General features: G+C 38.1%; 1 protein-coding gene across 5 annotated transcripts in view; it reads right to left on the bottom strand.

Moving 5' to 3' along the window:
- LOC100619090 (cilia- and flagella-associated protein 43-like) overlaps positions 1 to 24806 on the bottom strand; it is a 273713-nt gene that overhangs the window by 45571 nt on the left and 203336 nt on the right. For 4 of the 5 annotated variants that reach the window (XM_056804363.1, XM_056804374.1, XM_056804376.1 and 1 more), the window contains 7 exons: positions 24281 to 24397; positions 22744 to 22968; positions 21304 to 21510; positions 16944 to 17033; positions 16620 to 16700; positions 15252 to 15380; positions 3536 to 3655 (listed from right to left, as the gene is read on the bottom strand). In XM_056804363.1, coding sequence (XP_056660341.1) covers positions 3536 to 3655; positions 15252 to 15380; positions 16620 to 16700; positions 16944 to 17033; positions 21304 to 21510; positions 22744 to 22968; positions 24281 to 24397 — 969 coding nt within the window. The remainder of the gene's footprint in view (positions 1 to 3535; positions 3656 to 15251; positions 15381 to 16619; positions 16701 to 16943; positions 17034 to 21303; positions 21511 to 22743; positions 22969 to 24280; positions 24398 to 24806) is intronic. The other variant, XM_056804366.1, reaches the window with a different exon arrangement.

Raw genomic sequence — 24806 nt, 5'->3', positions numbered from 1 at the left:
CACGTCATCCGCATGGACCCACAGCGAATACCAAGACAGGTATTCTATGGTGAACTGTCAGCTGGACCCAGGAAACAAGGCCGACCAAAGAAAAGATTCAAGGATCAGCTAAAGTCCAACTTGAAGTGGGCTGGCATTACACCAAAGCAACTAGAACTCGCTGCCTCTGACAGAAGCAGCTGGCGAGCCCACATTTACCATGCCGCCGCCACCTTTGAAGATGAGCAACGTCAACGTCTTGCCGCTGCACGTGAACGCCAACACCAGGCCACAACCGCACCTCCCGTAACAACTGGCGTCCCAGGCCCCATGTGCCACAAACTGTGCGCCTCAGCCTTTGGACTCCAAAGCCACATGAGGGTACATCAATAGATGATAATGCACAAAGACAATAGTCATTCTCGATCACTGAGAGACTACTATATATATATATACACCTTTGTAGCATCTCCTTCATTATGATTTCTTTTCTTCTCTGACACTGCCACTACACTGGTGTAGGTCCTCATTACTCCTTGTCTGGACAATTGCAATAGCCTGCTGGTTGGCCTCCCTGTCTCAAGCCTCTACTCCAGGATATCTCTTACTCAGTTGTCAAATTGATCTTCTTTATGTGCAAGTCTGATAGTTACCCTTTCTTCCCTACTCCATAAACTCCAGTGGCTCCCTATTGCCTCTAGCATCAAATATAAAATCCAGTTTGGCTTTTAAAGCCTTTTATAACCTGACTCTTTCCTCCTTCAGTGTTCTTTATTTTTCCCCCTTTTATATACTTTGTGATCCAGTGACATTAGCCTCCATGTTGCTCCTGATACAAGTCACTCTATCTCCTGACTGCATACATTTTCACTGTCTTTCCTCCATGTTTAGAATATTCTGCTTCTTCATTGATTCCCTGGTTCCCTCCAAGTCTTAGTTAACATCCATTTTTCACAAAACCTTTCCCAGTCTCCCCTGGTGCTAAGGCCTCTCTTCTGATATTACCTCCTGTTTATCTTCAATATCTTATATGCATGTCTTTGTATGTTATCTCTTCCATTAAAATGTGAACTAAAATTTGTCTTTCTTTGTATCCCCAGTGCTTAGTACAGTGTTTGGCACAAAGTGTTTAATAAATGCTTGTTGACATGATTTGACTCTAAAATATACCTTCAATCCCAGAGCTTATGCAATTATTGCTCATTCTGAACCCTTCCTTCTTTAAACTCTTCTTTTCTATCAGCACTTTCCTTTTTGTCTTAAAAATGTCTGGTTCATCCCAGTTTTTTAAATCAAACAATTCATTTGTTGAAAACAATTCCCTCAAACTGTGATCCTATATTTTTTCCTTTTATAGCCTAGTTCCTAGACAGAGTGGTCTGAATCTTCACATGCTTATTACATGCTTACTTCTGAAATCCTTGCAGTCTAGCTTCTGCCCTCTCCCCAACTGAAACAATTCTAACTAATGTTACTAAAGATTTCCCAACTGCCAAAAACCATGGATGACATTTTCTCAAGTTTCTATCTCTCCAGTTTCTGACAGTGGCAAACACTCCCTGTTGAACACTTTCTCTTTCTTCATTTCTATAATAATACCCCATCTTTGTTCTCTTTCTGTTTGATCACTGCTTCTCTGTCTCTTTGATAGATCATTATCATATCCAAGCATCAAGTCTGGATCTCTGAGACTTTATCCTGGGCTTTCTTTTTTCTCTCTACAACCTTTGAGTGGTTTCATTAGCTCTCATGGATTCAATTATCATCTCCCCAAAGATTTATGCCACTATATCCAGCCACAATTCTTTACTCAAATTCTTGCTAGATATATCCACCTGGATATCCCATACATATTTCAAAATCAATATGTCCAAAATAGGACTTATATTTCCTTCTGACATGTTGTAAGATTTAAATGAATATCCAATAACTCCAAGTATTATATTTTATAAGATTTATTAATCATCACTTGAAGTAGAAGAAATAAAAGGACAAAAGTAAAAGCCTGAGTAAAGAAAAGTTTTCCCAGCCGCATGCAGGAAGAGAGAGAGGGGGCAGAGTTACACACAGACTTTATCTCCAAAACGTAAGGACATAATATGAGAAGGAACATGGGAGACTAGGATTTAGAGTCCTGGGGTTCAAATTCTAATTATATAATAGCCTTCCTCCAAACTTCTCTATCTCTAATGAAGCTCTTCTACCCTAAGACACTCAGCTTCAAAGTAATTTGATTTTCCCCTCATCTTCACTTCAGATAGCAAAGCTAACACATTCTATATCTACAATATTCCCTTTTATTACTCCCTTTCTTTCTAGTCACTTTACCACAAGACTATTTTATGCCCCTATCAACTCTTTAGTGGACTATTGTGATCACTTTTTAAAACCCCCCCTCCTTCCATTCTCTCTCCTTTTTAAGTCAGACTCTAAACTGTAAAAATAATCTTTACCCCATTCTTCAAAAATCAGTCCTTATGTATAATTGAAAATCTGTTACTCTAAAAAAAGAACTACATTTACTGGGAGCCCACTGACTTCCTCTCATTATGTACTTCCTGTACACAGGAGATATTAAGCAGAGACGTGGAGGGTCCTGGCTCTTTACTTCCTGTCCCTTCATGGTCACCATCAATGTAAAAATTAAATTTAAATGTCAATAATAGAATATTATATTTTAGGAGATTTATTATCATTAATAAGCAAGGATACAAAATAAAGACCATGTGCCCATGGCTGTGAGCTGGTGAAAGCAGCTGAGATGATGCTGGCCTGGTGTCACTAGAATCCTTGCTTGGACAGATCTTGTGGTGAGTGATTAAGATATAAGGACTGACTGATCTTTTCTTTTAGGGCTTAGGCCTGGGTTGGCCAGGGCTGCCTGGGCCGGCCTATTCTTTTCTCATTTATTTCCTTTCTCTCTCTCTCTCTCTCTCTCTCTTTCTTTGATTCCTCATTGTATTATTAATTAAATTCTCTATAAAACCCAGTTGACTTGGGTATATTCATAATTGAGAATATTTCCCTGGCGACCACCTTATATTTGATTTAAAACAAGACACTGTAGTGAAAACATATTTTCTGTGGTCACAATTTACTCACCCACTCTTATATCTACTACAATTTATATCTTCCACCATTTTACTCACTACAGTTTACAACCTCAACCATTTTAACTCTTACAGTTTATGGCATCCACTCTTTTAAATGTAACAGCTTATCAGTCAGTTCAAACGTCTACCATACCACCTCCAAGCTCAGGTGCCAGTTCCTATTCAATGCATTTTATCATCCTTTGCTTTCAGTGTTCTCTTTCCTCAAATAACTTAGTATTTACTTATCTGTGTACATATTTCCTGCTCTCCAATTGAATTTAAGTTCCTTGAGGGTAAACACAATCTTATTTGTGTCAATTGCTGTTCAATTCTCCAGCTCAGAAATTTGGATGAAACAAATTAAGTTAATATATGGGACTTAACCTATGGGACCAAGGTTCACCAAAGTTTATCCTTGGCTTAGACTCTAAGCCTTAGAGATTTGTGAGCTCAGTATTTACCTGGTAGACAACCATGTCTGCTTCCACTTTCCTTTCAAAGAGTTTTTTTAAATTATCATCAAAAGTTTGTGTTGCTTCTTGAATAGAGCCTTGAATCTTCTTCAATTCAGCTTCCAAAGCCTAAAATAAAGAGTAGTAAAATTAATATTTAGTAATGTTACGTTTTTTAAGGGTTATAAGATAAACCTGTTAGTCAACTTCAACTCAAACTTCCAAATGGATATATCCTCTAGATATTATCTAGATCTAAGATAGCCTTAGATCTATGAGTGCATGATACATTTCAGAGTAATAATATAATCACTGATACTATATGCCCCATGGAAGTTTTGATAAACGTTTTTTAGAAAGAAGAAATACCTATGTATACTAAACTTCTCACATTAATTCAAAGATGTTTTATAGTGATTTTCTAAGTATTTCACTGGCATGTTTGGTTAGTCCAACAGATCTATAAGCTCCTCCTTATGGGCAAAAAATAAGGTTTTTTCCTTTGAATCCCCAACAGAACATAGTCCATTAGGCACCTGCTGATTGAATAATCAAGAAATAAATGACAACAAATTCTATTTTAGTAAAGCCAAAGACCAATGACAGTGGAACTTTTATATCTGGTTATTCAACATAAGTACTCCCTACAATGAGGAAGACCATGCCTGTCTATCTCATACAATTTTTGTCTGTATCCTCCTATAAGTATGCAACAAGGGGTCCCCATCCAATGTGGTAAGGGCCTTCCTTGTTCTCCTTTAACATAATGAAAATACTAGTTGTGAAGAAGATATCCAATGGATGACCCTCATTCCTGCCTCATGTCCAGTTCACTGTCTTTTAAATTCACATACATTTATTTCTTCCATAAAGTCCAATTCTGATGATATAGAAGTGCTTCTGTGTTCTTGAAAGCCATAACAGCCCAGAACAAGCACTGGAAGGGTTTTTACCATGTATTGCATACTCTCTCAATCAATAGACAATTTGCTGTTCAAAAAACAGCCTGTGTAAGTACGGGGGGGGGGGGGGTCATCACTTGTAGGCTGGCCATGACAATTTATTTCTTTAACTGCCATTAACAGAAAAACTTAAAGGTCATACTTTAAGAACAATTTTTTACAGTTAAACTCATATGTGACAAGAAGCAAAACTTGCATTCACAATGATCTATTATGGAATGGAAACTCTTCCAGCAGAACCTAAACTTGAGGACTGGGACTGTTTCATTTCTGTACCTCCAACACTTATGACAGTGTAAGTAACTTAATAAAGGCATTGAATTAGCCTAGTAAATCTAACATCTTCCCCAAACATTGGACTATATTCTATTTTTTTGTTGTTGGTATAAAAGAAAGATTACATTTGCTAAGAATGAAAATGCCTTTTGATTACAGGTTCTGCTATAACCTTGCAAATATCACCTCTTTTTAAAAAATATCAACACTTTCTTTTAAAAACGTTATTTTCAATTCCAGATTCTCTCCTTCCTTCTACCCCTCAACAATAAAGCAAGAAATACAATATATTTATACATATTGCTATGTAAAATTTTAACAAAAGAGCAAACTGAAGCACACATCCAAGTAAGATAACATTTATGAGCAAGGGCATACATACTATCTGTCAAAAATGTGTGTGTGGTTTGCCTCCATTCATGCTAAAGACCCCAAGTAGCTAGAAAAATTCCTTTTCATAGGGTTTTGGGGAGTGAAAACCAAAGCACAGAACAGGGTAGATGACATTATAGGATTTAGAACAAAATGACTGGTTATAGAGCTGAGGCACAGAGAATAACATAATTGTTTGGGAAGTTTGGTAACTGGTGCTAGTGATGATCCCCCCTTACTCCCTCCTTTTCCCATGAGACTAAGAAGAGCCGCTCATTCTTGGAGTCCCAGGTGGAAGATAGTAGCCTAACTTTTGGGCAGCAAACCAGACATCCATGAAGGATAGCTTGATGGCTAAAGATATCAGGCCCAACTCCTTTTCTTTCTAATACTGTCTCCAAGGTCAGCAAGAATTCCTTGAGTCAAGAAAAGACCAATGGATTTCTTAACTTAATCCTTTACAGACTAGATGAATTTGGAACTTCTGAAACAAAGACCTATGACTTAAACAGTTATGGAACAAAATCAACTACTTATAAGTAGAACCAGTAAGAAGATGATATGGGATCAATTTTAATCTTTTCAATATGAAGTCTTTATCTAAAGTAGTTCCACATTAGCCACACTACAATTTATACCAAAAAAAGGCAAAAAAAGAAAAAAAGAAAGAATTGAAAAATATACTTCAGTGAGTTCTGAAGGTAGATTCTGGGAAGACACATGAATTGATGTAGAAGGAAGTAAGCAGAATCAGTAACAGCAATATCATAATGATAATCTTCTATGAAAAACTTATTCTGATCAATACAATGATCCACCACAGTTCCAAAGGACTCATGATTAAAAATGCTATCTACCTCCAAAGAAAGAATTGACAAACTCAGTACATATTGAAGCATAGTTTTTCCCTTTATTTTTATTGCTTTTTTTTCTAACATGGCTAATATAGAAATATGTTTCACATGACTTGACATTTATAATCAGAACTCAAAAAAATAAAAACAAATGTTAAAAGTAAATTGAAAGCTATATTTGAGAAGGAATTTGGTAGGATTCTTTCTTTGCTTATTCTTTAAAACTATTACATAGTATTACAATTGTTCTTTAAATGTTTGGTAGAATCCACTTGTAAAATCCTTGACACACATAATCTTTAGAATTGATTATTTAGTTTCCAAATTAACTTTTGGCCTATGCTTCAAAGTTCCTTATTGAATATAATTTTATTGCATTATGGTCCCTAAAAGGATGTATTCAATATTTTGGCTTGTTTGCATTTGTGAGCCTTTTATATCCTAATTTATAGTAAATTTTTGTGAAGATGCCATGTACACCTGAGAAAAGAGTATACTACTTTCTATACCCATTCAATATATTCCAGAAGTCCATCATAAGTAATTTTCTCAAAATTCTATTCTTTGTAAAAAATTAATTAATTGATTTAGAATATTTTTCCATGATTCCATAATTCATGTTCTTTCCCTTCACTCTTTCCTCCCCCATCCCAGAGCTGACAAGCAATTCCACTGAGTTATACATGTATCATTGTTCAAAAACTATTTTCATATTGTTATCTATTCATCTTCTTAATTATTTAATAGTTGTATTTGTCTAAGGTAGAAGGGTAAATTAATTCTCTGTCCATTGTACTTTTGCTATTTCTTCCTGCAGTTTAACTTTTCAAGTTCTAGTTTACTCACTGATTCTAAGATATAAGGATAGTTTTCTTTTAGAAGTTCTTGAAATATGTCTTTCCTCTTTTTTTTTTATCATGGTTTTCAGACAGTCTAAAAATTCTTAAATGAGCTCTCCTGAATCTATTTTCCATGGCATTTTTCCAATGAGATATTTCACATTTTCTTTTATTCTTTTCATCCTTTTGATTTTATTTTTCTTGATGTCTCATGCAATTTATTGGCTTCCAGTTGACCATTTCCAATTTTTTTGTGCTATGACCCTGTACAAGTTGCTTAACCTTAGTTGCTTAGCCCTTACCAGTCTTCTGCCTTAGAACTGATAATTATGATATGTACTTATGATAATAATGGTAAAATATAATATTTAATTATATATATATATGTATATATATATACATATATATATATATAAATTGATAATAAACTAGTAGTCCTAAGATTTGAACCCAGGATTTCCTGTCTTTAGGGCTGGTTCTCTATCCATTGAGATACCCTGCTGCCTCCATTTCTAATTTTTATTAAATTATTTTCTTCAGTGAGCTTTTATATCTCTCTTACCAAGGTGTCAACTTTCTTTTCAGAATTTTCTTGCATTACTTTAATTTCTTTTTCAAATTTTTCCTCTACTACTTTTATGTGATTTAAAAAATCATGTTTTTGGTTTTTTGTGTCTTTTTTATGTCTTTCTTTAGGTCTTCTAGAAATTCTTATTGATCTTGTATCTAGTCTATGGTTTTATGAGGCTTTCCTGCTATTTTTGCATCATTATCTTATTTTGTTACCACAGAAACATTTGATGGTCAAGTTCTTTAGTTATTTGCCATTCCCTTCCCCCCCCCCCCCCCCCCCCCCCCCCACTTTATGCTAGAGTTGGTTTCTGATCAGCTTTGGGAGGGGTAGTTGACCTGAGCTTATGAAACTTGATCTAGGGGCTTGTAGATTTTTGGTACTTCCAAGATGGCGTGATATGGGGAGAAGTTTGATCACTGCCCTCCTGCTCTGAGCTCTGGTCCTTACCTAGGTAGGACTGCTGCTCCTTTTTGTCCATCCCTGTGCATTGGCATGCTGGTACTCCTGCTGCCACTGCTGTAGTTGCTGCTTCTGTAGCAGTCCAGGCATGTATAAACCTTGGTTATATTTTAGAGGTACTTGAAAAGCTAACTCTTATGATATTTCTTATGATTGGTTTTTGTAACCTTGAGTTAAGTAGAACCTTAACCATGTCAAATTCCTAGCCCTTCCCTGAGGCTACACTCTGGAAGACTGGCCAGTTATCTCAGTCTTCTTGTTTTGCCAATAACATTAAATTAGTAGGTAGTGGTAGTATCTTGGTGACTGAGAATGACTACTGTCTTTGTGCAGTTTCATCTACGGTGTACCCTCATGTGGCTTTGAAGTCCAAAGACTGAGGCGCAGAGTGTGTGGCACATGGGGCATGGGACGCCAGTTGTTACGGGAGGTGCGATTGTGGCCTGGTGTCGGCGTTCATGCGCAGCGGCAAGACGTCGACGTCGCTCATCTTCAAAGGTGGTGGCGGCATGGTTAATGTGGGCTCGCCAGCTGCTTCTGTCAGAGGCAGCGAGTTCTAGTTGCTTTGGTGTAATGCCAGCCCACTTCAAGTTTGACTTTAGCTGATCCTTGTATCTTTTCTTTGGTCGGCCTTGTTCCTTGAGTCCAGCTGACAGTTCACCATAGAATACCTGTCTTGGTATTCACTGTGGGTCCATGCAGATGACGTGTCCAGACCATCGTAGCTTGGTTTTGAGGACCATCACTTCAATGCTGGAGGAGTTGGCTCTGTCGAGGACTTCCTGACTGGTGATTCGGTCCTGCCATCGGATCCTCATGATTGACCGGAGGGAGCGTTGGTGGAATTGCTCCAGCTGTTTCATGTGCTTCCGGTACAGTGTCCATGTCTCACAACCATACAGGAGCGAGCTGAGGACCACGTTATACACTTTGAGCTTCGTCGCAGTGCTTACACCCCTGTGCTGGAGGACTTTGGAGCGCAGCTGCCTGAGTGCCTGGCTAGCCTTTTGGATCCTGGCATTAATCTCGTGGTCTAGGGACCCGTCGTTGGTGATGGTGCTGCCCAGGTACTTCAAAGTGTTGACGTTAGAAAGCTGCGTGCTGTCGATTGTAATGCACGGCTGATTAGTTGGCCTCCCTGGTGCAGGTTGGAACAGCACCTCTGTTTTGCTGAGGCTGATAGTTAGGCCAAACAGTTTTGTTGCAGTGGAGAACCTGTCCACAATGGTTTGGAGATGATTTTCTTGGTGGACCATGAGAGCACAGTCATCTGCAAAGAGAGCTTCCAGGATGAGTCTCTCTGTTGTCTTTGTTTTTACAGTCAGGGGGCGAAGGTCAAATAGTGAGCCATCCAGTCGGTATTTGATGAGGACTCCCAGGTCTAGATCCATCACAGCATGTTGTAATACTTGGGTGAAAAATAGGTTGAATAGTACCAGAGCGAGGACACAGCCTTGTTTCACGCCATTGGAGATCGCCATGAAGCGATCGGAAGTCTCTCCACCAGTTAGGACTTCCCATGTCATGTCGACATGAAAGAGCTGGATCAGTTTGACGAATTTTGCTGGGCAACCGAGCTTGCTGAGGATCACCCACAATGCGTCCCTGTTCACTGTGTTGAACGCCTTTGTCAGGTCTATGAAGACAATGTAGAGACTCAGGTTCTGCTCAAGGCATTTCTCCTGCATTTGCCTCACCGTGAAGACCATGTCGATGGTGCTACGATCTGGTCGGAAGCCACATTGTGATTCAGGCAGGTTCTGCTCTGAAACAGATGACAGGAGTCTATTGAGTATAACACGGGCGAGGATCTTTCCAGCAGTGGAGAGTAGTGAGATGCCTCTGTAGTTGTCACAGGCTGATCATGAGCCTTTGTTCTTGTATAGGGCTATGATGGAGGCATCTCTGAGTTCTGGGGGCATGTCTTCCTCTTCCCATATGCTGGTCAGTATTATGTGGAATGCCTGGAGCTCCTTTCCATTTAAGGCCTTGTACACCTCGGTTGGGATCCCGTCTTTACCGGGTGCCTTGCCTGCACTCATTTGTTTAATGGCTTTTTGGACTTCCTCTATTGAAGGAGGGTCATCAAGTTGTTCAATGGAGTGGTTTGGGGGGATCTGGTCAAGGGCGCTTTGGTCGACTGAAGAGGGTCGGTTGAGAAGCTGACTGAAGTGTTCTTTCCACATGTTGCTGATGCCTTTTTATCTTTTATGAGAGTGTCACCGTCAGAGGATAGCAAGGGAGTGATAGTGGGTTTTGATGGCCCATAGACAGTCTTAAGGGCACTGAAAAATTGTCTGTAGTTTTTCATATCAGCAAACCTCTGGATTTCTTCTGCCTTTTTTTTCCCACCTTCGGTCTTGCATCTTCCTGATCTCACGCTGTGCCGTGGCTTGGAGAGACTTGAATCTGTCCTTTTTAGGAGCAGAGTTTGGGTTATTTTGCCACTCCATAAAGGCTTTGTACTTCTTGCTCAATAGGTCTTCAATAGCAGTGTTCTCATTGAACCAGTCTTGGTGGTTGCGTTGTTTGGGGCCTAGGACTGCCTTTGATGTTTCCTTCACTGCATCTCTGAACTGGTTCCATTTCTTGGTTGAGCTTCCAGTGAGTGGTCCCTTGACAGACAGCCTGTTGTCCAGGCAGGACTGGAATGTTTGCAAATAAGATGGATCTCTAAGAGGACTCATGTTGTAAAATGTGCAAACTGTCTGGGCGCATTTTGGATGGCGAGGCACAATGCGCATTTGAAGAGTTGCTCTAACCAATCCGTGGTCTGCCCAGCATTCAGCTCCTCTCATGGCTCTGGTGATCTTTACATCCTGGATGTCTCGCTGGCGTACAATGATATAGTCACTGAGATGCCACTGTTTTGATCTTGGGTGCATCCACATTGTTTTATATTTGTTCGGCATTCTGAACACAGTGTTCATGATGGTGAGTTCAAACTCTGAGCATTTTCTGAGTAGCAGTAGGCCGTTGTTGTTCATTTTGCCCACACTGTGTTTGCCAAGCACTCCTTTCCATCTTTCATGGTCCTGGCCAACGAGGGCATTGAAGTCTCCCAGTAGTATCAGCTTGTCATTTGTGGGCACTCAGGTCAGAGTAGAACTGCTTGATGGTCTCCTCTGTGCTGGTCAGTGTTGGGGCGTATGCGCTGATGATTGTGGCATACCGGTCTTTGCTGAGAGGCAAACGGATCTTCATGAGCCTCTCACTGATGCCCACAGGCAAGTCTGGCAGCTGATTGAGCAAACTGGTCTTGATGGCCAGGCCAACACTGTGGATTCTGTCTTCATTTGAGGCTCTACCTTTCCAGAAGGAGGTGTATCCAGTGGTGGATTCGCTGAGTGATCCCTCTTCTGGTAAGCATGTTTTGCTTAAGGCTGCGATGTTGATGTTATATGGCGCCAGTTCTTTACCAATTAGAGCTGTTCTTCTCTCAGGTCTTGGGGTATTCTCTCTATCAAGTAATGTCCTGATGTTCCATGCTCCTAGTAGGAGTTTCTTTGTATTTTTTCTTTGATTTTGACCACGTAAAGGGGATGACCCGCCATCCGCGGTGTGCTGACCAGGTGTTTTTAGGGTAGGCAATGTTTGGGACACCTTTTCTAGTCCCCTCCCTTGATTAGGGTGAGCAGTGCTGTCCTAGAGAGGGCTGCTCAGTCACCCAGGATGCTGCCGAACGTCCCTGCTGCCCACAGGGCCGAGCGACCACTGGTCTGTGGGCCGCCTACGTGCAGGATCGTGACTACAACTGCCAGTGGTCACCTCCACATGTTGCATTACCACTCCCCCATCGCTGCAGGTCTTGAAGAGGGTGGAAGGGGTTAGGATAGATGAGTGTGCACAAAGATACTTGTACGTGAAAGAGATTTAAGTGGAAAAGCCTATGCACAGAGACAGTCCCACTCTCTCGGCATTGGAAGCCTGGGTCCAGTGGCACGAAAAAATTGTTACGTGTGGTAGTGGCCACACCCCGGGCAACGGCTTCAACAGGCCGGCTAAACCTTGTGAGGGTAGCCATTGGGTCATCGACCCCTGGTGAACCAGGGCTTTGCTCACCCAGCATGTGAAGACTGCGTGAACAGATGGAAGAAACCAATAAGAAGGTTCAACGGCTGAGAGGGTGATGCAGCGAAGCACTGCGGAGTGCTTAGGGCGTGTTGGAGCACAAAGGACAACATGGCCATACAATGCAGCTGAGGAACATTCAATTAACATCTATTAAACAAGCTTAGATGCCTTAGGCCATTTGTACTCTTGATTTTGGACTTTAGCTATATCTATTGTCTTAGGGCCAAGCAGTTTGTATCCTGTGACAGATTACCTCATAATGTTAATGTATCAGACCACTTGTCTAATTATCATTCTCCCTTCCCCCTATACTGTTGTTACTCCAATAAAAACACTTGTACTTTGGGCTAAGAGGGAAGCTCTACACCTGCAGAGCTTTACACCACGAAAGCTCTTCACAATTAGTGTTCTACGCCATGGAAGCTCTATTCCACCAGAGCTAACTCGCTATCTGATTACTTCATGTTGGAACTTTCTTTGTCTTTGTGTATTTCTTCTTGCCTTATATTCTCCTTCCCTTAGACCTTAACCCATCACCCGTTTTTTTTTCTCAGTCCCTGGTTCCCCTTTATGAGTGTTTTACCCACTAGGAACTTTTGTGAAGTCTGTGGACAGCTTCAGCTTCCAAGGCCCAGGGCCAGTACTGCTTCTGTCACAATTCACATTCCATGCTCCTGGCCAGCCTCCACCATAGGTTCCATAGACCTCTCCTTAACTAAACTGCCCTAGGCTGAAACAATGAAGATCTCTGACTTTTTGCTGGCTTTTCTGCTCAGGATTTGGTTTGATGTCTTCTGTAATTTTTCTTTAGAAGAGGTTTTGGAGAAGTTTGACAGTTATGACCTGTGTTTTATCTTTTTGCTTTCTCTGCTGATCTGAAGAGGAAAACTAATAAACAAACAAACAAAGCAACCAAACAGGGATACTATCGATGACAATACTTTGTTTCTTGGGAACATGATTGTATTGCTCATAAAACTCAAGCAAACACAGTCATACAGAGTCTTCAATTCTTTTCCTTTTGAATTTGAATGGTCTCTAACTTAGTAAGGAACCATAAAAAAGAAACAAATAGGGCTCTATGATGAAGTACTCGAGTTTCTAAGGGTTATACATTTTTTTTTAATCTTTCATTTTTTTGGTTGGGAGCTTTTTGTTTTATCAAACTGGGCAATATTCCTTTCCCTAAAATATGTTCAACTACAATTCCAATCTTTGTGAAAGTGTGGAGACCACATGAAGAAGCATATGAAACCAAGAGTGGGATCTCTATATACAAAGAATAAGGCTTTACACCAAAGGCTTTTACATTTTCCCAATAAATAACATGCTACCTTTTCCCCTTAGACATGCAAGGAAAAGAATTCTTCAACATTACTGCCATTAAAGACCCTTGTTCCTTTTCACCTTCATATTTCAGAACCTTTTTCTGATAAAATACATCCAGGACAGAGCTAAGAACTTTAGTAGAAAAGAAAGCAAAAAAAAAATAATAAGCATCAGACTTGATCATAAGATATAATAACATAATGCTGATGGGTTTCATGCCCTAGCAGATGCATAATAATTTTACTTCTTTCACAAATAAATAATTTCTCCTATTTCTGATATCACCATATTTTGAAGTTCTATTATTATTATAAACACTTTCAACATAGCAATTGATATTTGGTAAAGAAGGAAGAAAATAAAACCATTAGTTTTTATTAAAAAAAAAACAGCTTCACATTTGATTCCCATAAATTATTTGACTCAGTTGGAATATTCATTCTTCTCTCAACTTCTCTACTCCTCAATAATCTTTACTGAGCTGAAAGTGTCCTAAAAACCAAAAAAGGCAGTTATATGCTGAAATAAATTGCATTTGCTTTTCCCTACTTTTCTTGGATCACTTTTGTTGTGAATGATCTAAGCTATGAAATTTAATAGATTTCCTCATAAAATGTAAGATTACACCTTTTCCCTTTGAGAAAATAAGTTATGTAATTGTCTTTAGAGGGGCCTATGGATATGTTTCAAGACCTACTGTACATGGCTAAAACCATGGATATAAGTGAACACTGTAAAAGGGAATTCTTTGTTCTCTCTGAGTTTACACTTGTAAAAGGGAATCCTTTACTCCCTTTGTCTATTTTGAGTTAACACTTTAGTTAACACTAACTTAAGTACCCCTACATTAGATTGTGAAGACAGGATTAACTCTCCTTCCTCTAATTTTGAATTGAATCAACAAAAGATTGAACACCCTACTTAGTACTAGGTGAGAAGCTAGCAAGGTACTTAGAGAACTGACAAGTCACTTACTTAGAGAACTCCGCCCTTTTAATTCAGTCCCAAACTTTTACACCCTAAAACCCAATCAGCCAGGAATCTGTGACTTTTTGATGAGTATTCACCCCCTCCAGAAGGTGAGAACTGGTTTGCACAAACTTCCCCCTGGGCAGTGCTAGACAATTTGGAAGCTGTGATTGGCCCATGTGAAAAGGGGAAGAGACAAGAAGTCACCATAAAAGCAAGCCCAGAACTCCCTCTGAGCAGACTGTCTTTGAGAGATAGTCTGAAGAAATTGTCTTCTGGAGATAATCTTCTGACTGGAGAGAGAGTCTTTGAGCAAGCTTTGAGACTGAGGCTTTGATCATGGGCTTGGAGCTTATCTTCAACTTGGATTCTGACTCCTGGACTATTTCCTTGGGTGAGTGAAAGTCTGATACCTTTCCTAGTTTCCTAAGAGACTAGCTTCCATCTTGGAGGAGGCCAAGTGGTTACTCACCACCAGTCTCCCTGGTTGAGAGCTAATTAATCTCTGCCTGGATTAATCAGACCTGGATTAAACATTTAGGTTGATAAAATAGATAACTTCTCTATCCCTCTCACATTTCTCTTCTTTATTGTTTCTTCTCTAGTTGTAAACAAATTTCTGACTCAAGATATAATAAATACTGGCAACCACATACTTTCATATAACCATTGTCCAACCATTAAATTTAACCCTTACAACATTTGCTGACCCCCCTCTCTTTTCCTACTGCTGTCTCTTGACTAGGTGCTCCATGGCCTCTCAAACCCCCCCAAAAGAAAAAAAAAACCTTAAAAGAAAATGAAAGTGAAAGCAAAAGAAAACAGAACAGATGGCAAATGGCTGCCACACACTTCCAGTGCCCGTGGATTTCTTGTGCTTTGAGATGACCACAGATAACTGAAACTGTGGAAAATGAAACCGTGTATAAGAGGGGCCCTACTATACCCCTCCCACCAAGGCACATGAATTTGAAATTTGGAAAGCATGCTTTTAATATATTCTTTCCTCCTCCTGACCTTTTTATACTTTTCTTTTTCATCATTTAATTCTTTAACTTTTTTCTCATATTCTTTGAATTGTTTCCTTTCTTCTTCAGTCCATATAGCATCTATTTTACTTTTTGCAAATTCAGGCAGAGGAATTTCCTAAAGACAGAACAGAGAAGCACGATGAAATCAATGAAACATGGCACAGTGATAATATGCTTAAAGCAATGAGAAATAACTGTTAATGACAAAGAAACCAACCTAATCAGCATTGGGGGCTGCAGGGAAAATGGCTCAAGATTTAGATGATTTGACAAAATGAAACAGAAAAATATAGAGTTTGTGGTGCTGACTGTTTAGTTGTTTTTGGTCAATGAGTTGTTTAATGTGATATTTCTAGCCTAGATTTACTATCTTATATCAAGAGAATTTTATTTCAAAGAGAATTTTTAGTAGCACTATTAGAAAATTATTAATAGGGTTTCCTTCACTGCTACTTTGATACATAAATCTCATCTCTTTAAAATATGGCTTTCTTTTAGTTTGGAAATTAATGGGGGGCAGCTAGGTGGCTCAGTGGATTAAGAGCCAAGTCTAGAGACCAGGAGGTCCTAGGTTCAAATCTGGCCTCAGACATTTCCCAGCTGTGTGACCCTGGGCAAGTCACTTGACCCCCATTGCCTAGCCCTTACCACTCGTCTACCTTGAAGCCAATATATAGTATTGACTCCAAGATGGAAGGTAAGGGTTAAAAAAAAAAAAGAAAATTAATGAAATTTACCAGTTTTGATTTGGTTAAAATGGTTAGAGTTATTAAAATTTTTCTTAGAGACTGTGACTTCTAATTTTGCTCAGGTTGGAAATATAGTGACCTTTCATAGCATGGTTCAATATATATATATATATATATATATATATATATATATATATATATATATATATATATATATATATATATATATATATATATATATATATATATATATATATATATATATATATATATATATATATATATATATATACTCGTGGAAGCTTTAACCTAATCTGGTTTGTTTTCCTGGATTAGTTTGTCCCTCCTTATGCATCCTGGTTGCTTTTCTCTACTAGGGGGACTTCACTATACTTATGTTGAAAAACACCTGATCTGCTTTAACCCTACAGCAACTCAGAACTCTAGAATCCAATCAATCCGCCAGGCTCAGCTGCTCCTAATAAAAGGGATTGCAAGTGTGCAACACCACACTCACCTGAAGTTACTAAAATTTTATGGAATGTTTGCTTTTTCAGAATTGTCTAAAACTCAGTCTCATCTAGGAAAAATGGTAGATTATAAAATTCACAGTTCTTGCTTTAATTTTTTTATTCTACCTTCCATGATTAGACAAAAATTATTACCATCTTCAAAATATCTTCTTTCTTGATTTCCAAAACTCCATGCATCATGTCCATTAAACCTCGACGTCTGTCATCATCTCTCTGGGAAAATAACCAAAAGTTAGAGGAGATTAAAGCATTCAGACTCTAAGCAATAATCTAAGACCGAAGAACCAAAGTTTTTTGTTGTTTTGAGTGTGTGTGTGTGTGTGTGTGTGTGTGTGTGTGTGTTTGTGTGTGTAATTAGGCTCTTCCTAAATAATTTCTCATTGATAAATTACAAAATAATTTAAATATATTTTAAAATAATATAAATGTTTATAGAAAAAAGACCACATACTGTACCTGAGCTAAAAGTTGTCGTTCTAATTCCAGGGCTGCAGCTTTTGCTGCTTGTTCTTTTTCCCATGGAGTAAGGTATTTTTCACATTTAATCTGAAAAGATAAAATTTCACTTCATTTCCACTGATCATTCATAAAATTCAAACTAAATAGGTTCAACTTTTTCTCTTGTTTTTTTTTTCCTTCTGGAAGAGTCAGGAAATTTAATTTCTAATTATATCTGCCACTAAACAAGCACTTGATCAAGTCACTTTCCCTACTCAGGGAAAAAAGAGTTGTGTTCTCTGCAAAAAGAATGAGAAAGGGGCAACTGGGTGGCTCAGTGGATTGAGAGCCAGGCTTGGAGATGGGAGGTCCTAGATTCAAATCTAGCCTCAGACACTTCCCAGCTGTGTGACCCTGGGCAAGCCACTTAACCCCCATTGCCTAGCCCTTACCTCTCTTCTGCCTTGAAGCCAATACACAGTATTGACTATTGACTCCAAGGTGGAAGGTAAGGGTTTAATTAATAAAAAAAAAAAGAATGAGAAAGACTAAGGGAAGATTCCTTCTAGCTTCGAGGTTACACAACAGAAGGAAAGGGCCCAAGGAAGTTTTTTTTTTTGTTTGTTTTGTTCTTGGTTTTTATTATCTTGATGAGCTCCTCCTTTGCTTTGAGGATTCCAGGAGCAGGTCTTCATAGAGGGAGGGGACAAAGGGATTCATGAGGTTTGGCTGATTCAGCTGAGGAGGACAAGCTCTGGCCCTAGACGCTGGGTCTCTCTGAGGTCTATAGATATCCACTGTCAAGTGAGCTTATGCACTAGAACTTTCTTTTTGCCCTCCTCATGAGGAAGAGAGATTAGTAAAGAATGTGAGTGCAAGCAAGCCTATCTCCTTTTCCCAGGAACTGGAAATGGCTGACCTGGGAACATGAAAGTTGCATGTGCTTGCATAATTTGGCCTGAAAGAAGAGATATTGACAGCAAACTTTTCTGAATAAGTACATGACAGAAATAGACTAAAAGTTGAGTCCTCAGACTTGGGGGTTCTGTTGAGGCTAACCCCAAGTTCAAGAATTCCCAAATTTGAGTTTCTAACTTCTAGATTGGACACCGATTTCCTGATGCTTCTCATAAAAAGAAGATTACCTTCATCATTCATGAGCAGAATTCTATGTGGTGTTAGTTCAGACAATGCAAACCTCCTAAAAGGAATCCAAACCACAGTGTGATGCTGTAAGTCTGGAAGACCCTATGTAGTATCATCCAGGAGGAATATGGGTCTACCAAAATTTCAGAGGATTGCTCCAGTGATGACCCCAAGTTTAGTTTCCTTCCAAGAAGAATTGATTGGTTATGTGAATGCTTTTTGTTTCTCTGTTTTTAGCTCCTGGGAATCTTTTACATTTGATTTGCATTTGGCCACTTGAATGTTTGGGAGCTGAGGACCCCATTACCTATATTAGGGGAAATTAAGATATGAATATGATATATTTAAAGATTTTCCTAGAATAATTCCAGGTAGGAACAAAATAGTCCAAAGAAGGATAATGGCCCTTTTAAGGTCATTTAGGTAAGTCTACAGTCTTGTTGGGTCCTGGGCTACTTAGAGATGATGGCCTCTTCTACATAAACAAATGAAGTGATGATACAAAGTAGTATCACTTCAACCTGTGTATGTCTAGGGACTTGTAATAAAAACATGGCCAATAGTGAAACCAGCTTCTTAAGACAGATAGCAATTGCTAGGAACGCTCTTGGCCATAATATACAATATTCTTGCGCTGGCTGGCTTTAATGTTATAATGACATTTTCTACTTATATAGCTCTTTACTGTTTCCAAAGCACTTTCATATATACCTTATTGAGATAATTTGAACTTCACAACAACTTTCCATGTTTATCCATATATATATATAAATATATATAATAGGGATATGTATCCCTATTTTACTGATGAGGAAAATGAAACCAGAAAAGATTTATGAATTTCCTATTGATGTGACAGTCCCAGAATTAGAATGTAGATCTTCTGATTCCAAGTCCAATGCTCTTTCAATTATGCTATATGCACCATTCCTTTGTTAATAAGTCCACAGATAAGAAGGGGACTGACAGGAGGAGAAATGGAAGAGAGGTAGGATGAGATTTTTCTTCTCTCCATTCTTCAAAAAGATACACTGCTAGTACCCTCCTAAACTCAAAAGAGAAAAATCTAGCTCAAAAATAAACTTACCTAAATGCTGTTACTAAACATATACTAGCGATAGCTAGAGGGTACAGTGGCTAGAGCATTGGAGTCAGGAAGATTTGGTTCAAAACAGACCTCAGATATTAGCTTTATGATCCTGAGCTCTATCTTGGGTTCCTCTTCTGTAAAATAGGGACAATAATAGCTCTCACTTACCAAGATCAGTGTAAGACATCTTAAACTCAACGTGTCAGAATTAAATTCATTAACTTTCCCCCTAAAGTCTCCAATACTTCTTACCTTCCCCAAGACTGTCTATGGAAACACCAGGCTCCCAACCTAGGTGTCTTGCTCAATTCCTCACTGTCTCCTCTCACCTTGGCTCCCCACCCCTCCCTCACCTCCATATTCAGTCTGTTTTAGTCTGTCAATTTCAACTTTATTTCTCCAATATGATCCCTTTTCTCCCAGAATTCTCTCCCTTCTCATCTCCACCTACTGCCTTCCCTGGCTTCCTTTAAGTCCCAACTAAAATCTAATCTTCTAAAGGAAGCTTTTCCCATTTTCTTTAGTGTCTTCCCTAGCAATTATTTTCTGTTTGTCTGGTATATAGCTTGTTTTTACATATTTGTCTGCTTGTTGTCTCTTCCCTTTGGACTGTGAGCTCCCTGAGGACTGTCTTTTACTATTTTTGTACATCCAGCACTTGATGTAATTACTTGCAACATGGTAGGTACTTAATAAATGTTTATTGATTGACAAATATTTATAAAGCATTTTATAAACCTTAAAGTGCTATGTAACTGCTAGATATTATTATTGTTGTTCTGGTATAAGAGGTAAATCATATGAAAATTAACTCTTTCTTGGTATAGTGCCATGTGGTGTAGTGGATAGAATGCTAAACTTGGGTTGAAATCCTATTTCCAATACTTACTAGCTCTATTACTCTGGGTAAGTCACTTAACTTCTCAGTGCCTCAGGTTTCCTAAACTGTAAAATGAAAAAGTTATAGACTTGATGACCTCTAAGGCCCCTTCCAACTCTAACTCTATGATCCTATGATTATTTTTTTTTAAGAAATATAGACCTATTTTTTTTAACTTCCCTTAATGAGAACCATCATGTTATAATGGAATGGATATTGAAACCTGTCAGAAGTCCTAGGCTGGTGTATGGTACATAGTTGGTGCTTAATAAATGTGTTTTGATTATTGATTGATTTGAAACTACCTGGTGACAAAGTTGAAAACCAGTGAAACCCATTACTAGCACCTCTCTTGCTGAGATATGTTGAGGATCAATGAAGATAACAAGTAAAACACTTGGTGAACCTTAAAGCACTACATAAATACTAGCTATAGTTTTAATTGCCCATTTCTCTGACTCCTGTGCCCTAGCGTACCATACTATAGGGTGCATTCCTATGTAATTCCTCTCAGAAGCCATGTATATTGATCAGATCATGAAGTTAGAAATGGAGGATGTGCATTCATTGGCCTCTAGCTAGTTTCTCAGATTAATAAGGAGGTAACCAGGATCTGTTTATCTATATAAAAGATCTGGTCCTGGCTCATCATTTGAGTTGCCCTGGTAAGGAAGACTAATGATCCAGGCTTTTCATCCTTTGGAGGAAGAATGAGAGCTTGGATATGCAGGTGAGGAGCATCATTGGACCCCTTTTTATTCCCCATGTGTCTCAAAGATCATTGCATCCATGGCTAAAAATCCTTTATTGTGATAATTGAAACATGGGGAATATTCTTTGTACTGAACTCATTTTCCCTTGTTCCTGCCTTCCAATCCCCTGTCTCAAATTAGGCTTTATGCATGTCTTTTGGTGCCATAAAAGAGCTTCTAAGCTTTTGACATTACTGGTATCCAAGTCCCATAGATGCAAAAATGAACTATGGCAACTACTTGCTAGTTATTATAGTGGGCCAGTTACTTAACTTTTCCAATTCTCATTTTTGTTCTCATTACAATCCTTTCTCTGTCCCATAAGGTTGTGAGGAAAATGCTTTGTAAACTTATAAAGCATGCCATAAATGTGGGCTGTCATAATTATTATAATAATAATTAGTATTAACTTTACCTATGTCTATGGCTTGTCATATTAATGTCAAATTAAAAAGTTGAAAAAAAATTAGACAGGCAGATAAAGAAAGGATGAAAGAGTTTGAACAGTACCTCAGAATCCTCCACTTTTAGAACGATTGCTGGCTTCTCACAGTCTTCTATGTTTGGTTCCCAGACCTCTTCTCCAAGTTGTAGATCCCTGATGATTTCTCTAATTCTTACATTTTTCTCCTTCACACGTTTTATTTCCAACTTTTTTTGTTGAAAGGCAGCATAAAACTCATTATTAAAAATGGTTTTAATCCTGTAAATAATGTCCTGAAATACCACATATTGGCTAAAGGTTGTATGGTTACATGGTTAATGTCACAATCTTAACAACTCTCCACTTTCCCCCTACTCTTAAGTCTATCCGACAGATCAAAATCATATTAATTTTCCTAAAAGAATACTTTTTCATAGTGTATGACAAAAAGAATACTGAACTGGAGGTCAGGAGATGAACAATCTATTATCAGCTAGGACTCTGAGCCAGTCATTTCACTAAGCCTCATTTACCTCATCTGTAAAATGGTAAGTTTAGACAAGATGATCTCTAAAGGAATGTCCAGCTAAAATTCAGTGATTCAAAGCCATCTCCTGCTCAGAAATCAATGGCTTCCTATCACCGAAAGATATAGGCAGTTGTATAGCTATCATGAACTATCTCTTTTAGGTTGGTTTTTCATTGAAAAATTTCTTGAGTATATCTATAATCTGTCTTATGGTTTAGGAGAAAAGATGATAAAAAGAGATACTTTATGTTGTCATAAGATCAGAATTTTTTTCTGTTTATACATAGATATAACAGTGTGGGAACAGGCACATTTAACTAAAAGGACTTTTTAGTTAAAAAACAAACTATAGCATGCAGGGGTGACAGTGGCATCCCAGGACCAATATCATCATGTTGGCCACTAATGCAATATATTCCTTATGTATCCCTGTAAATACAGGCTGTGTCACAATGATCCAAATTCTTATGTCTTCTATATTATTATAAAATATCACATAGGGACTAAACCTGTGATATTTCATTGCTACAAGAACTTTCTAGTGATGGAACTCCCTCCTTCAACACTTTAAAGTGTAAGTAAGTTGCCCCAAGTACTAAGAAATTAGGGTCACATATTAGTTCAGAATATGGGTCTTTTGGGGCACCTGGGTAGTTCAGTGGATTGAGAGCCAGGCCTAGAGATGGGAGGTCCTGGGTTCAAATCTGACCTCAGCCACTTCCTAGCTGTGTGACCCTGGGCAAGTCACTTGACCTCCATTGCCTAGCCCTTACCACTCTTCTGCCTTGAAGCCAATACAAAGTATTGACTCCAAGACGGAAGGTAAGGGTTTAAAAAAAAAAAAAGAATATGGGTCTTTCAGGCTCTGAAGCCACCTGCATTCAAATCTGTATCGACTTATCAAAGGAAAAAAATTAATTTGCATTAATTTAGAATGCAATCTAAAAAGGCACTTTATAAGGAAGCTTTACTAATTTCAAACAAAAATATAATTCACCTTCAATAATATAATCTGATTGATTTTCTCATCTCTGGTATAAAGTTCCAGTTGGCTAGTCAACATGCCCATTTGTATACCAAAGTTTAAAAATAAACTTCCAAGTAGATTAAAGGATAAGTTGTCTTCACTTTTAACTACTTCCTCCTCTTCCTCTTCCTCCTCTTCCAGTGGCTTACTGGTCATAGACTCTGTGAGATGAACATCTACAATTTCCTTTTGCAGCTATATATGGAAAAAAAAAACACATTAATTTTTAACAAATATCTCCTCTAAAAGTTAACCTATTAACAATATAATTATTTTAAAATCATTTTTAAGACTTTAAATTCTGCTTTCAACACTGGTCTTTGAAATTGTGAGTAGACCCAGAAATTTCTATAGGAGAAATTAAATCTTCTATAGATAAATAATAGCAATAATAATAGCTAACATTCACATAATTCTAATAATGGATAGTATGCTGGGCCTGAAGTCAGAAAGACCTGAGTTCAGATGTGGCCTCAAATACTTCCTAGTTGTGTGACCTTAGACAAGTCACTTAACCTTGTTTGACTCAGATTCTTCCTCTGTAAAATGAATGGGAGAAGGAAATGACAAACCATTTTAATATCTTTGCCAAGAAAACTCCAAATAGGGTCAAGAAGAGTCAGACACAACTGAAACTAATGAATAACAACAAATATAATGCTTTAAAATTTATGAAGTTCTTTATGGTGCAATTATTATTCTCACTGGGAAAACTGAGGCATACAAAGGTCAAATGATTTGCCCAGGATCACACAGTATCTGAAGTTGTATTTGAACTCAAGTCTTCCAGATACCAGGCTCAGCACCACCTAGTTGCATCTGTGCCACCTACCACTGAGAAGAATATGATATTGGGACTAGGTTGATAGGATAATTTGTCCTTTTAACTATCTAGAGGTGGTTTGGGTACTTGAACATGAATTAGTTTGTAATTTATATAGGAATTAATTTGCACAGTGACCAATAAATATGTATAAGTTAAGCAAAAAATAGTGAATGTTTTATATTTCAGAAACCCTAAATAGAAAGTTTTCGACAAATGCTCAGTAGCTTAAATGACATCTAAAGGTATTTTGTTTTTTAGGGTCTGACTTTGTTCTTTGTAATTCCAGGTAAAATACACAATGATGGGTTCTGGCCTGTATGGAATAATTAGTTCTGCACAGAAAAACACTGCTCCAAAGTAACAGTTCATTCCATACCTGACTAGTTGTCTTAAAACTGTGTATCAGGGTGTAAAAGGAACAAGGAGAAAGAATACATATAGTTCAAGGTAATCCCTCATTACCGCTGGCTAAATAACTAAAAGTTTGTGTTCAGTCTTCATTTTTATCTTTTAAAAAACCCATGCTAACTGAACAAGTCTATATTAATCAGGATTTATTGCAGCAAGTATGTTAGAAATAGTAACAGAAATGACATTTCAACATTATCTCTACTGTATTTCAGTGAAAGCCAGCTTTAGGGACACTGAGTTAAAAAGTATCACACATGTTCAAACCCATACTTTAAGGTCAATTGCTTGAAAATTCTTCATCTGTAAAACTGAATTCAATTCTTCCAACTCTTCTGGAGTTCGATTTTTCATTGGAAAATTCTTGACTTCCAAAGGAATATGAAAGGCCTTGACAAATATAAAAAATAACATGTTTTCAGGTTAATGGTGAAAAATAAAGTCTCCTGATAAACAGCCTTAATGTTTAATACTTTTATAAGTCAATATAATCCCATTGATTCTGTTTTGGAATGAGTGATCATAGAAATGGTACAGAACAATGTGAATCTTGAAATTTCTCAGACTTGTGAATGTTAAAAAATTCCCCATTGGGGAATTCTCCATTGGGACAATTCCCTATTGGGAACATTCTCCATTTGGGCAGTGAACTCTACTTAGATCAAAAATGGGAAGACCTCTACTCCACCCTACTTAAGACTGCTTTAGGGGAGAAAACGCCTTGCTGAACAATGAAAAATACTTAAGCCCATACTTAAGCCATGCCTATTTTTAAGACTAATACAAAAGCTTGATAAGT

This window comes from Monodelphis domestica, chromosome 1, assembly GCF_027887165.1.
Source record: "Monodelphis domestica isolate mMonDom1 chromosome 1, mMonDom1.pri, whole genome shotgun sequence".
NCBI classification, from domain to species: domain Eukaryota; kingdom Metazoa; phylum Chordata; class Mammalia; order Didelphimorphia; family Didelphidae; genus Monodelphis; species Monodelphis domestica.
The sequence above is the reverse complement of the archived record's forward strand: the minus strand, read 5'-3'. Positions and strand labels throughout refer to the sequence as shown.